This window comes from Leptodactylus fuscus, chromosome 6 (genome assembly GCF_031893055.1).
Source record: "Leptodactylus fuscus isolate aLepFus1 chromosome 6, aLepFus1.hap2, whole genome shotgun sequence".
In the NCBI taxonomy this organism is placed as follows: Eukaryota; Metazoa; Chordata; class Amphibia; order Anura; family Leptodactylidae; genus Leptodactylus; species Leptodactylus fuscus.
The window spans coordinates 61,288,665-61,304,123 of record NC_134270.1 but is presented as its reverse complement, the minus strand read 5'-3'; the positions used below and the strand labels follow the sequence as shown (position 1 = coordinate 61,304,123).

Genomic DNA, 15,459 nt, shown 5'->3' with positions numbered 1-15,459 from the left:
AGACAATTTACTTTCACAACAGAGCTGGGTTATCAAAAATTACTTTCCAGCCTTTTCCTGACATAAATGATTAATACTGTAAATGGTCTCATCTTTTCCCTTCTCCACCTAGCCCTTCCTCTCTATGAAGCCCATTGTAAGCTGAAACTATGAACAAAGTACGGGGAAACACCCACTCGGATAAGTAGTAAATACAGGAGTAATACTTAGAGACACAAGCACTTTGCTTTAGCAACATATATTTCCAGGTTTGTTCCCTTCACCTGCGCTATTGATTTATGAAAAAATAAAATTAAAATTTACTCATGCTTGAAACCCACAATGTAACCCCTGCCCATCCTGCGACCTACCATGATCTCACCTGTGCTGACTTTGGTGCTGGACTCTTTGCTCATGTTCCGTAGCTGGACAATCACATTGTATTTTCCCCCAGGCTCCAGGTTCCCGATCTTAAACTCAATGGTGCTGTTCCGGGTATTCACTTTGTAACTCTTCTCAGTTTTCATTATTAAATCTTTGATGGAGACAATGTATGCCTGTAATATAAAAGAGTGAGAGAGTGGAGTTGGATAACTGCGCTCTCCGACATACATGACACAGAGAAACAGACTATATAGCTACACCCATACAGCACTTAAAATACATAGAACATAGAGTTCCCCCTACATAGTACTTAAAATGTTATATGTAAGATCTCTGCTTGGTGAATGTAAATGAATACTTTGTTGTTCACATTCACAAACTAAAAACTAGTCGGAGGAACCAATACATGTTTTACAATTGTATTAGTGTAGACAATCCTCTGTAAGTAGCACAAATCTCTCTTCTGTCCTAACTCCATGATGATTGTGCTTGCCTAAACTGATACATTGTAACAAACTCTATGTGAGTTCTCAGTATGTTTCCATTTAAATAGTGAGGATGGCTCATGCACATGCTCTATACTAGGGATGGTACATACAAGAGGCATCTTGGACAGAACACATCTGTAATATGCCATGTGATGGAACACGTATCACACAAACCCAATTGCTGAATGCGTTTCAAAACATATATAGGTCCATCTGTTCATTGAGGAAGTTAATAACTCACTAATTCACTGTCTGGAGAGTCGTATGGAGACTCCCACTTCATGACGACAAACGTTTTATCCAAATGCACAGCGTGAAGATGGCGAGGCGGCAAGCGGTTGTCAGGGATCATTTTCACCACGGCATAATCTGATGGGGGACCCTGGTAAGGGGATATGACCCGCACCTGAGAAGAGAGATTCTTATTATCTAGAACAAAAGACAATTAAACCAGCCACAAAACAAAAAGTTATAGGTTTCCTCACCAAGAACAAGTACTGCTCATCTCTGTTCACATTAATGATGACATCATGAAGTGTCGTTGTGACGTTCAACGGATTCCTGTGCAGCTCTGAGAATGAGGTGGCATAAAACACCCCATAGGTCTGGATACAGGAGATGAACAGAAATGTTACTTGCAAGAGGTTACACAAGGACATTAATATCAGGTTGAAAAGCTGTACTTGCAATTCTGTACACTATGCTTAAGGTCACACATGAAAAATTTGTGATTTTTTTGAGCTGCAATTCACAAAAAAAGGGTCTAAATCCTGGCTAAGCGGCAAATTACACCCATGTTTTACTTTACCTTTACAACGGATGGGAGTATGGTGAAAATGGTAATACATGTATCCTAAGGCAGATAAGACACAATTCTGGAGTAAAATAAATAAATGTGGGCTATTATTTACACCAGGAACAGTACGGTATCCTGATTTAGGCTCCCATAATGCAATGTGTCATGAGTTCAGAAACAGTGACTGTCAGATCTGGATGTGACTGAAGGGGACATACGGTATGACCAATAAACAGAAATTGATATATAGACAAATAATAAATGATCCTTACCACATTCCAGACGCCCACCCAGCTGCATTCCACTGCCGTCTGATTTATCACTTTTGCTTTAAGACTTGGGACTGGTGGTCTCGTACCCTTGGTTGTAAAGTGCTCAAATGCTACAGAGCTCTCACCATAAGCAGACTTTGCCCAAGCAGAAATCTCATATTCCATTTGTGCTGTCAGATTGGTCACTAACACAAAACCAACAAACAAGAAATGATCATTCAGAATAATAATAGAATCATAAACACAAATATTAGCAGTGCAAACAACATGTCACCTAGTGTCGAAAGGATTTCTGACACTACGCATACATACAGTACTGATCATCAGTTCTTGTATTACGATCTAGAGCTGCACTCACTACTCTAATGGTGGAAATATTGTGTATATACTGTACATATTGTATCTTGTACTGACCCTGAGTCGCAGTCTGTATTATATCCCAGAACTGCACTAACTATTCTGCTGGTGGAGTCACCGTGTACATATATTGCCTATAATGTATTGATCTTCAATTACCTGCCCTGTTATACTTCAGAGCTGCACTCAGAATGATTCAGAGCTGAAATCTCCAGCTTGTTCAGGGTCTACATAGAGCTTGCTCTGATGACTTGCATTCTGGGAAGTGTTTTCCACACTAGACACTATACAGTCATCTAAAGTGGGGAAAACTAACTGGGCTTCTGTATTACATCAGCCAAAGTTATTCATTAGGTTTAGGAGACATATAAATTACCTGTTTGTGATACAATCCGTCCATCAAACTGTAAAGTTCTTCTCTCCTGAACATGTGCATCAAACTCCCAGGATAAGGTCACCGTATATCCAGTTATCTGTAAAACAATGCAAAGATGTCCAACTATAATAGAAAGATATGTAATACAACTACATGCAGGGCGGCTTTAACCATGGGGCAAACCGTGACCGTGCAGCAACGGGGAACCCCTCTCAATGAAACAATGGTGGTGGGTCATAATTCCAACTTTATCTGTGTCCTCAGGACACACACACAGCTGAATAAAACAGTGAAGCATGGAGCCATTAGCTCCGAGCTCCACCATTCAGGCCTTGACTAGTGCTTTCTGATGTAGGGAAGAGAGATGAGCACCAAGCCAAAGATAGATCTAGAGTAGGAGCCTGCAAGCAGCACCACGGGAACAGAATTAGGCGAGTATGATTATTTTTTAATATATTATAGTATATTATCTGATGGGTGACTGAGGGACATTTTATTGTATGAGGGCCAGAAAGGAGGCATTATACTGTGCAAGGGCCACTACGTGGGCATTATACTTTGTGCAGGCTGCTTAGAAGACCTTATACTGTGTGGGACATGGATGGGGTTATGCGCACAGCCTAAAAACATTCTTGACTACATTTAGTAATAAGTAGTCTTCCCTGCTTAGTGCTTTATGTGTCTTATACCTGTCTGACCTCGATCTTAATATTTTATCCAGAAACATTGAAAATGAGACTAGGATATGACCTACCAAGATATCAGAATCCACAGCCAGCTTAAAATTCACTGAATCTTCGCTGATGGCCTGAATCTTAATATTCGGAGATGGCACAGCTAAAAAAACAAACAAAAAGCAGATGTAACTAATGATAGTAGTCACATAAATGGCCTATGTCCTGGAGACCAAACACTGGTGTACATGGCGCAGATGTGCACCAAAAGATACATACCGTGTTTCCCCGAAAGTAAGACGCCCCCTGAAAGTAAGGCATGCGGGGGTTTCTGTTGAATTGCCTAATATAAGGCATCCTCCGAAAATAAGGCATGCCCGGCAGTGGTGTGCGGGGTTTCGGGGGGCGGGGCTTAGTGGAGCTTTTGTGGGCGGGGCTTAGCGAGCTCCACTTCACTGACACAGCAGCCGTGCTCTGTGCTCCGTGTGCACAGCAAAGCCGGCTGCTGCCTCTGCTGCTAAGCCCCGCTCACCACTTCCAGGACGAACAGAGGCACCAGCGCTGCTAGGAAGAAGGGAAAGGTAAGTATGATAACTTCCCCCCTCCCCTACACTACACTACCTACAACCGGCAGTCATGCTGACGCTCCACTAAGGAAGTGCCGGCATGACTGCCGGTTGTAATAAGGCACCCCCCGAAAATAAGACAGGTCCTATATTTAGAATGACAATTTAATATAAGACACTGTCTTATTTTCGGGGAAACATGGGACATCACACATATCTTGTTGGACAGATTATATATAAACTGCTGTTCCTGTGTTACCTTTTGCAGTGCTGATGGATTTGATGCTACTCCATTCACCAACCCCCCGACTGGTAACAGCAGCCACCTTTAACCAAGACATTCACAAGTTCAATATAATAACCATAAATGCAAGGGCTTAAAAAATATAAAATCATAATGAACCAAATAAGAATGTTATGCAATGATTTATGAAGTAATGGCCATTTTATTGCCTGGACCCATTCTTAAGATCAGTGGGCATCACATTAATCAAAGAGCCCAAACATAAAGGTAAATCCCTTGAACGGCCATGATACTCACCCGCACAGAATATAACGTGTTGGCTTCTGTATAGTGAATATTATAGCAAAAGTCCAGTGTACTAAAAGATGACCAGCCCTTGGACGTATTTGTACTATATTCCACCTAGATGAAGGGGAGTACAACTATTACATTTCTACAGACTTTCCGGTGGCAGAAAAGACACATTTAACAGAATATCAAAGACATTATCTGATCAGAGTGAAATATTGGCTTCTATGGGCAGGTTAATATGTGGCACACTTACCACATATTCCCGAATTAACCCATTAGCATTTGCAGGCGGAGACCAGCAACAGATAATGGTGGATGGAAGATTCTTATTCAGGTCAAGCTGTCGTAGCTGGGGTTGTCCAGGAACTATAAAGATTTTATAACAAAGTATATTAACCCAATCTGCCACAGTAATCTTGTATATGAACAGCATGAAAGCTTAAATAAAAATGTACAGATAAAAGCAACTCCCCATGCTCTTTCCCCTAACTGAGGTCTATGCGTAGTTATTTTTCTAATAATCTCTCACTGGTAAGTTTAATAACTTGTAGAATATCATCATCTTTGTCACTATAGACATGGAAAGGAGTTCATCATGGCTGTAGAGCTTGTGCCAATCTAGAGAGCAGTGCTGCAGTGTAGAGCAATAAGCAGGGACAAAGCTCAGCCTGAACCTTGACTGATCAGAAAGAGATGAGGTCAGTCCTGTTTTTTGAGTTTTTTCTCTGTAAAAAGGGTGCATATATCTTTCACCATGCTGTATTCACCAAGAAAGGACTACGTTCAGTGCCGGATTTAGATGAAAAGAGGCCCCAAGCTATTATGAGGCCCTTTCACCTCCCATTTTTAAGTTTGTAAATTACATGAGAGAGATAATAAAATCCATCATTACTGTGATATATATATTAATATGATAAATGAAACATGTTATTGGTACTAACCTTTATAAAAAATGTGACATGGATAATGCATACAAAAAAAAAATTTGCAACATCTTGAACATGGTGTTTCTCATTAGTTGTCTGCAAAAAATTCTGAATATTCATATTTTCTTGTGGCTCATTTGTATATTCGTGTTCAGTAAGTTGCTCTTGCATTAGTTCCATATTTTTGGAACGTGTCCTCACATACAACGTGCTGCATTGCTTCCAATTGAGTAGTACTAGTTGGCACATGCATGTAAGCAGTAATCGGCGTTCGCTTCTTTGCCGCATACTCTTGTAGCTTCTTTTTCTTGCGTTTGCAAGCGTCACTTTCAAATCTTTTACTCATTCTTAGATTACCTGAACAAATACTTTATTGTCGAGAGCGCGATCCTTCATTGCTGCTCACCGCGTCGAATACAAAGTAGAAGAGAGAGTGACTTACGTCAGCTTCCGGTTTTGTATGTCGCAGGCAAGTTGTTGCTGCCCTCTGGTGGTAGCTCCGCCACAATCTTAACCAATACATTTTTATATTTGTTTATTAGTCATATGCGTAGAAATTTCTCCTTATTTTCGGCTGTGTTTTAGTGTTCACTGTTTTTAGAATAGTGCAATTTTAATTTTGCTAACAATTTGAATGTAGGCCCCTCTTGATCTTGAGGCCCTAGGCTGAAGCCTAGTTAGCCTATTGGTAAATCCGGCACTGACTACATTCAAACCCTGGAGCCTACACTGAATGACCACTTTATTAGAGACATCTGAATTGTAGCTTACCTGAATGAATATTAATATTAATAAAACATAAGGCAAGAGACCCTGAAGTACAGTTTCAGTGTGAACCCACATTAGAATGATGTGGTAAGCTAAGCAGAAAATTCCACTAGTGGAAAAAAAGCCAGTGGAACCCATTGAAATCAATGGGAGGCTTTTTTTCCAGCGTTGAAAATTCAGCACCAAATAAAGCGCCATTTTCCTCCGTGTGAATAGACTCTTAGTCTATATGCCCATTCAGAGTGTATCTAACTGACTGAACCCACTTCAAATACCACATTTAAGAAAGACACTGACTTGAGTAAGTGAATATACATCAGCACAAGATACAATTCACATTATGAGTGTGGAGGTGGGTGATACTTACGTCCTTCAGGCGTTCGGAGGGTGATCATGTCATTGCTGTTGTGCATCTTGCGCAGACATTGCACCTGAACTTTAACCTGATATGTAGTGTCCGGTTTGAGAATCTTTAATACACAAACAGTCTTGCTGCTATGCGTTTCCAGCAACTTCCATGTGCTCTCCCCGATGACCCTTCAGAGATAAGACATATTACCAAAAAGGAGGATAGTATGATATGTCAGTCAGATGGTGCCCTATACTATGTACTTAACTGAACAGTGAATGATCAAACACCCCAGTCATATTTATGGCCTGACAGGGGGGGTGAAGGTATAAGGAGCTACTCCAATGTTTCTAAACACACTTTTTTTGTGATGTAAGCCACAATTTTATCAAAACATTAAAATATTAAACATACATTGGGGAGTCTGGCTTAAATCGTGATCCTTCACCCCATATTCAACAGGACCACGTCTTCCACCCATTTTCTCTCACTCATATGTCAACCAGGCCCAGCCTGCACCTAGATGGCAACCTGGTTTAACCATAGGGCAAACAGTGCACTTGCCCGGGGCCTTGTGGAAATGGGGGCCCCTTGAGACAGCGGGACAGTATCCGCATTTAGAGTTGTGTCCTGCTGTTCTGGGCAATGCGTTTGTGCTACCCAGATTCCAACTCATCTGCATCCTCCGAGCCAAGATGAGTTAAATTCAGTGGTGAAGAAAGGAGCCATCTACTCCCTGGTTCCAGCTCCCGGAGCAATAAGCACAATGTAGTGAAGTCACAGTTGGCTCCTGAAGCCTCCGGGAGTGGAGACAGAAGATAACAGGGGAACAGGGAATGGTGGGTATTAGCTTTTAGTTCCTTTATATGAAACATTGTACTGTGGGCACCAGGAGGGGACATGAAATTGTGAGGGCAACTGGAGGAGAACATTATACTGTGGGTGCACCAGGAGAAAGACTTTATTACTGTGGGGCGCTTGGAGGGTGAAATTATAATATAATGTCTAAAGAGCCACTGAGGGTGACAGGTTAATGTGTGATGGACCATTATATTATATGGGCTAACTGCAGGGGCATTTGACTGTGATGGGCCACTGAGTGGCATTATATTGTATGGGGCTAATAAATAGGCATAATACTGTGTGAGAGATACTAAGGGGCATTATACTATGTAGGACCCATTGAGGGGGCATTATAATTTGTGCTGGTCAGGTATGTCTAAGTGGTGGTGATGGGGGAGGCCCAGTATTCACTGGGCCCACCAATATGTTAAAACAGCCCTGCAGTTATATCTTCCCGACTGACAGTTTCCCTGCTGCTCTCTACAGTGTCCAAAATGTTGTGTTGTGTTGAGATCTGGTGACTGTGGAGGCCATTGGAGTACAGTGAACTCATTGTCATGTTCAAGAAACCAGTCTGAGATGATTCCAGCTTTATGACATGGCGCATTATCCTGCTGAAAGTAGCCATCAGATGTTGGGTACATTGTGGTCATAAAGGGATGGACATGGTCAGCAACAATACTCAGGTAGGCTTTGGCGTTGCAACGATGCTCAATTGGTACCAAGGGGCCCAAAGAGTGCCAAGAAAATATTCCCCACACCATGACACCACCACCACCAGCCTGAACCGTTGATACAAGGCAGGATGGATCCATGCTTTCATGTTGTTGACGCCAAATTCTGACCCTACCATCCGAATGTCGCAGCAGAAATCGAGACTCATCAGACCAGGCAACGTTTTTCCAATCTTCAATTGTCCAATTTCGATGAGTTTGTGCAAATTGTAGCCTCAGTTTCCTGTTCTTAGCTGAAAGGAGTGGCACCCGGTGTGGTCTTCTGCTGCTGTAGCCCATCTGCCTCAAAGTTCGACGTACTGTGCGTTCAGAGATGCTCTTCTGGCTACCTTGGTTGTAACGGGTGGCTATTTGAGTCACTGTTGCCTTTTTATCAGCTCGAACCAGTCTGGCCATTCTCCTCTGACCTCTGGCATCAACAACGCATTTCCGCCCACAGAACTGCCGCTCACTGGATGTTTTTTCTTTTTCGGACCATTCTCTGTAAACCCTAGAGATGGTTGTGCGTGAAAATCCCAGTAGATCAGCAGTTTCTGAAATACTCAGACCAGCCCTTCTGGCACCAACAACCATGCCACGTTCAAAGGCACTCAAATCACCTTTCTTTCCCATACTGATGCTCGGTTTGAACTGCAGGAGATTGTCTTGACCATGTCTACATGCCTAAATGCACTGAGTTGCCGCCATGTGATTGGCTGATTAGAAATTAAGTATTAACGAGCAGTTGGACAGGTGTACCTAATAAAGTGGCCGGTGAGTGTATATACTATGTAAGGGTCCATTCACACGGAGTAACGCGAGGCGTTTTTTGTGGAGGTAAAAATTACAAACGTAAAAATACAGGTGTAATTTACTATAGAACTCAATGGAAACGACTTTTTGCGGCTGTAAAAATAAGCACAAAAAACGCCTCGCGTTACTCCGTGTGAATGGACCCCAAACCTCATAATCTAAATCCCAGCCCTTAAAAGGGTGGGTAAGCAAAAAACAAAAGCTGGATTCTACCACACCTGGTTGCCTTTTTTATGACTGTAACCCCAACTCTTTTACATACTTGGCATCTTATGCTCCTGGCATAAACTCTGTTTTTTTTGTTTTTCAAACGAAATCCATGACAACTTCATACCTCTCATATTCTACCTCCCTACCAGTGACATCTTAGCTTTATTTTAACCACCTCTCAAATTACCCTATAAATTACAAAATATTGCAATTTCTGCTTAAAATCTAACATTGACCATCATGATGTATCAAACCCCAAGCCAACAACCCAGATAGAATGGGAAAGGAGTATGAACATAAAGTTTCCGGCACAGAGGTATGCAACCTGCTCAGCGCTAAGATAAAGTCTGCAGTACCTGCGCATTCCCCAACTACATTAAACCCCCCATGAAACAGGTTGCAGTGACCCTTGTTTTGGCTCTTTACAAGGTTTTGCCAATTTCACTGCTCAAAACTGGAGACATACCATAAGTGGGGAACTAAAATAATAAATTCCTTATAAGTCTGTGTATTGTATCGCCATTTTTTTTATTATTAAAACCAGTTAAATAAACTACTTGCCTAAGCTTCTCTTCTGCTCTATTAAGATCATTTGGTGACAATAGCATAGCTCTATAGCATAGCTATGGCCATAGGGACACATATTCTGGAGCTGACTCATACAGGTCTATGAGAGCGTTTCCTAGGCAAGCTCTGTGCTGTGATATAATCTACTGTCACAGAAAACTAAAGAAACTGGAAGGAATACTCAACATAAATAGAAAAATTACTTTATTAATATGTTAAAAAATGGGGAAGGAACGTTACCAACAGACGAAAAAGGGGTCGACCCTAACGCTGGAAACCGGTAGCAGGATAAGTGTCAAAAAACATACAATACCATAGAGTAAATGACTGACAGAATCAATACCATATAGGAATACAATGAATAGCTGGCCAGGTAGAACTACCATAGGCTCCTAATGGAGCAGGACAAATGTGCCAGAGTATAACATAGCTACAGGAATTAGTGTAACCGTATAGGAATCAGTACAATAATCCAAAATAAGGACTAAATCAACATGGTAGCAAATAGACAATATGTAGCCAGCTACCTACATCAGAGGTAACAAGCCTGTGATGAAGAGTAAGGGCTCGTTCATATCTGCGCCCAGGTGTCCGTTCTGCAGGTTTCCGTTTCCTGCATAAAACAGAGCAGGAGACGGAAACCTGCAGGAGTCTCTCACCCATTCATTTGAATGGGTGAGAAAGCTGTCCGGCCACAGTCCGGCCGGAAATCGGGTTTTTTAATCCGGACACAGAGTCAGACATGCAGTACTCTGTGTCCAGATTTAAAAAAAACGTTTCGCGGCGGAGAGCATAAAACGCTCACCGCCGCTCACGGCCGGACCCGGTCTGTGGTTTCCGTCTTCTTGCATGCAGAAGACGGAAAGCACAGAACAGAGACCAGAACGCAGGTGTGAACCTAGCGTAAACTGCATAGAGTCAACAGTAAAGGTAGATAACAGTGTATAAAATTACTGAATAAGTGACAGCATGCAAATTATAGCACAACCACAGGCTGGAACAAAGGTCAAGGTATAAGAAAAAGTCAATAGAGTAAAGCTAAATAGCAGGAATGGCACATACCTGAGGATGACATGATCGGAGACCAGGAAGGGGAGACCTGATTCTGTCAGTCATTTACTCTATGATATTGTATGTTTTTTGACACTTATCCTACTACCGGTTTCCAGTGTTAGGGTCGACCCCTTTTTCGTCTGTTGGTAACTTTCCTTCCTCATTTTTTAACATGATATTAATAAAGTAATTTTTCTATTTATGTTGCGTATTCCTTCCAGTTTCTTTAGTTTTCTCTAGTTGATTTGGTTATAGGAATACACTGGTCATGATGTGACCCATACAGAGGAAACGTAGTATTTTATATGATTTTCTGTTCCCTTGATGTCATGTTTGTCTTATAATCTACTGTCAGTAGTGGATGTAATGATGGGTAATTATGGGTATTACCTAGAGAGGTGTGACCTTCTACTGTAATGCTGTCTGTCTTATCTTTATAAGTGGAGTGATTGCTGCAATGAAAACCCTTACAGAATTAGTATTTGTCAGTCTACTGATGGAGAATTTTAATAAATTTCCCCCAAAATACATTACATGTGACTGGTAAGATGGGTGCAGTGCTTGGATACATTACCTGTAGTACACATTGTATACGCAGGATGACACTGACATCTTCTTGGGACGTGCCCACGTGAGGGTTATGTTGCCAGAGAAGTCAGCAGACCACTGCAAGTTCTGAACCTTGTAAACTACACTGTCATCTAGAACAGGTAAGAACATGTCATGTCATTTATATATTTACAAAGTCTGCTGGTGCAGCACCTGAACAGATTTCATAAGTGCAGGAATACTAGAAGGTTTAATTGAGGCTGCACTGTAGCAAGCATTACATATTTTAGGTGTCCATTCCTTACAAATTTTAAGATCTTTGTATGCTGTAAGTAAATGGGAGCAATCTTGGTTGAATTCAGAGGCTAAAAAGGTATATCCTGACCTAGTCCTGAGCACACAGATGCTGTTTGTTACAATGTATCAATTTATTTCTATTTAATCACAAATATATGAGGCTAAGGCCTGATTCACATCTGCAATCGGTATGCAGGCTAAGGCCCGGTTCACATCTGCTTTCGATATCCCGTTTGTGAAGTCTGCACGGGGACCCCCCGAACGGAAACCTATACACATTAAAAATTGATCGGGTAAGAAACCACACGGATCCCATAGACTATGATGTCCATGTAGTTTATGCACGAAACATGCGGAGACAAAAGTGCTGCTTGCAGTACTTTTCTCTCCGCATGATTCATGCGGACACCGAGCGGAAGCCACACGGACCCCATTATAGTCTATGGGGTCCCTGTAATTTCTTAGCTAGCCGCTTTTTAATGCAGTTAGCTAAGTGGACTCCCTGAACGGAATACCAAACACATAAGTGAACCAGGCCTAAGTTCCACAGACAGAAAAGTTCTGCACAGAGGACTTTTCTCTCTACTGGTTTCAGTAGAAAAATGGCAGACAGTGGACCCAATTATAGTCTATGGGATCTGCAGGTAACTGTTGTTTCAGCAGTTGGGCTCTCCATCGTTCGGGTCTGAGCAACAGACAGATGGGTGCAGATGTGAACCTAGCTTAAGACTCCCTGCTGATACTTTGCAGCAAGGGCATTATCACATAGCTACGAAGGATCACTTACCAGTGCAGTTATTTTCATCACTGCCATCAGAACAGTCCAGAAAGCCATCACAACGGTCAGACAGCGCTAAACAGGCTTCACCGTCATCACAAAGAGAACCGTTCACACATGAGGAAGGTCTATGAGTAGCTGTATACAGAGAGCGCAAGGTGGGTCAATATAAGAGCAGAATAAACTGCCAGAGAACATAACAGTAATAAAGGATCAAAGAGACAGTACATTTATAGCTGTCTCACCATAGCTGAGTATGTGCATACAATTTATTATCTGTTATCAGTCATTTCAAGACGTATATAGGATGAGTGTAGGACAAAAGAATACAAACTCTACTGCTCTCTTTTATGAGGAAAACATCAAACTTACGGCAGTGAAGCTCATCGGTGCCGTCCTGGCAGTCCGTAATCCCATCACAATGCTTCCACTTGGGTATACAGTATTTCCCCTTCTGACATTCAAACTCAAAACTACTGCATCGGTCGTGCGTTGTGGTGCTTGGCACGGTGGCATTGGTTGCTTAAACAAGGCAAGAAAAAAAAAAAAAAAGTACACCAAATGCAGATAGGAGTAAAGGTAATTTATTCATATTGCTTAGTTCTATCTTAGAAAATGGCCTCTATGGATACCATTACGGCTACAGTGCCAATATGGACTTTCACAGTAAACTATGCCCTTGTGGTGGACTCTCACAATGTATTCTCACCGTAATCTGTGCACTCAGTATAAATTCTCATTATAATCTGTGCACTTGCTATGGACTCTCACAGTAATATTTTAATATGTGCACTCACCATTGCCTCCAACAACAACTGTGCACTCATTATAGACTCTCATAATAATGTAGAATTGGACTCTGTTAATAATCTGTACAAGGGCTAAGGAACCTGGCAATGCAATATGGCCTCTCAATGTAGTACAGGAAAATTTACACTATTTGCAGTCCCCAAGCTTATATATATTTTAGTCGAATAACCTCTTTAAATGGGAAAACTATTCTAAAACTAAATTCACCTTGTGGACCAGTAAGTACAGTATACAAATAACGGGGGAGGGGCATACACAAAACCTACCAGTAGTAGGGCAACCCTCTTCATCAGAGCCATATATACAATCCTTGTAACCGTCACAAACCCAAGTATTCAAGATGCAAACTCCATTGTCACAACGAAAGTGATTAGCCGGACATGTGGATGGTTGTGTAGTGGTTTGAGGGATAGTTTCTGTTCAGAGAGACATATACATTTTTTATTTTTCCATTTTTTCATTCTCATAAAGCTGCTTTATCTGTCACTGAGCCATCCACAGACAACTCTCACAGTAAGGCCCAGTGCACATGATGTTACTTGTCCGTTTTTAGAACAATGGGAATCTATGGATACGTAGACCTGTCCGATTTTCTTATTGACATTGAAAAGGTCAGATAAAAAAAAAAGAAGTGTCCTATTTTTGTCCATCATTCCGAGCTGATGGACCCATACAAGTTTAGGCGGGTCAGCTTTTAACAACATATTTTTTGGGGATGTATCAGTTTCATCGACAGTAAAAATTGGGTTAAAAAAAAACAAAAAACAATGACGTTTTTATTTTTATTTTTTTCTGACAGTTAAAAACTGATCGAAAACTTACATTAAAAACTGATAGTTTCATCCATTTTTAATGTCAGTTTTATTCACTGCCTAAGCCTACATTCACACAATCGGCTTTAAATTCACTGTATATGAATTACCTATTTTTTGGTGGATCATTTTAATAGACAGTCAAAAAGTAGGTTATGTCCTATTTTATCAGTTTTCATGGATCCTTCAAAACACTCAACTTTATGAGGGATCCGTAAAAACAGGCACCTGTTGGGTGCAAAATAACTGTGGAAAAATCAACATTTATCTTAAATCATGAAACCAATGGGAGCTGAGCATCGGCTGTCTGTCAACTTTACAGGACACAGAGCCATCTGCTTCCACCTCTCTACAATGTATAGTAGAGGCATCGGAGTTGGCTCTGAACAGCTGATCCATGCACGGGCCGCCTGCTTGGCAACCACAATCAAATATTTAAGGCCCATCCTTAGAATAGGCCACCACTACAAAAAAAAAAAAATTCCAGGCCAACCACTTTAATGTTCTGCCTAATAACATTTCAAGTATTTTCACAGAATTACATAAAAAGTAAAACTTTCCTGCCGCATAACATAATTAAAAGATATACCTCCGCAGTCCTTCTCGTCTGACCAGTCCCCACAATCATTCTCGCCATCACATTTCCACCGTGTGGGTATACAATGGCCATTTTCACACTGGAACTGATAGTATCGGGCACATGCAGGAGTGTCTGTAGGAGTTGCTGCAGCAGAAAACACAATAAGACACCATGTACAATGTTAAGATAAGCAGTGAATATGTGCACAACCACTATAGGGGAACTCCATCCAATCAGAAGGAGAAATAAGGCAATGCAGCCACTAAATTTAACGAATAATACATAGAAATATTGACTGTATGAACTTGGTCTTCAGATGTTCTCTTTAGGCTGAGGCCTGACCTTGCAAAAATGAAGCTTTTTTTTCTTGCGTTTTTTTGAGCCAAAGATGAGAATGGCTACAAAAGAAATGGAAAATATATAGGACATTTGTATACTTCCAGCTTCTGCTCAATCCACTCCTCACTTTAGCGCAAAAAAACAAAGCAAAATCTGCAACAAAAAAAAATGTGCGGTCTCAGCCTTATATTGGTTCCAGTCTGACTGATGCAACATGAAATATCCAAATCCTCCCAACCACCTTGACTCCCTGCCTTTCCTCATTATTGGGGAACAGGAGAGTGGGTGTCCAGAACAGAGAACATTTTAATAAATATTTGACAACCTATGTCCATGCGCTGGATTTGGTCAGGAGCTGCCTCACACAAAGCGGGCCCTTTAATGATGTTCTAGGACAACGGGCACTAAGAGGTGCAATCCTTGGGTTACTTAAACATAATATTTTGGTTATGGTTTTCCATTATGCAGATTGATGACGGAGACTCACCACAATTTGCTTCATCAGAGTAGTCGCCGCAGTCGTCCATGCCATCACACTTCCAAACCAAGCTGATGCAGACTCCATTTTGGCATGAAAAGCTCTGAGAGTCGCAGTTCTGTTTAAATTCTGGATCTCGAGCTAAAC

General features: G+C 41.4%; 1 protein-coding gene across 1 annotated transcript in view; it reads right to left on the bottom strand.

Moving 5' to 3' along the window:
* The window catches only part of SORL1 (sortilin related receptor 1), a 79,702-nt gene that overhangs the window by 9,686 nt on the left and 54,557 nt on the right, over positions 1-15,459 (bottom strand). Inside the window, exons 29-44 of the mRNA XM_075280066.1 lie at positions 15,322-15,453; positions 14,505-14,639; positions 13,370-13,519; positions 12,666-12,815; positions 12,303-12,431; positions 11,244-11,370; positions 6,489-6,658; positions 4,681-4,793; positions 4,434-4,538; positions 4,152-4,218; positions 3,407-3,489; positions 2,653-2,749; positions 1,920-2,104; positions 1,337-1,456; positions 1,093-1,257; positions 362-536 (exon numbers count right to left, since the gene is read on the bottom strand). Of these exons, the coding sequence (XP_075136167.1) occupies positions 362-536; positions 1,093-1,257; positions 1,337-1,456; positions 1,920-2,104; positions 2,653-2,749; positions 3,407-3,489; positions 4,152-4,218; positions 4,434-4,538; positions 4,681-4,793; positions 6,489-6,658; positions 11,244-11,370; positions 12,303-12,431; positions 12,666-12,815; positions 13,370-13,519; positions 14,505-14,639; positions 15,322-15,453 (2,103 nt within the window). The remainder of the gene's footprint in view (positions 1-361; positions 537-1,092; positions 1,258-1,336; positions 1,457-1,919; positions 2,105-2,652; positions 2,750-3,406; positions 3,490-4,151; positions 4,219-4,433; positions 4,539-4,680; positions 4,794-6,488; positions 6,659-11,243; positions 11,371-12,302; positions 12,432-12,665; positions 12,816-13,369; positions 13,520-14,504; positions 14,640-15,321; positions 15,454-15,459) is intronic.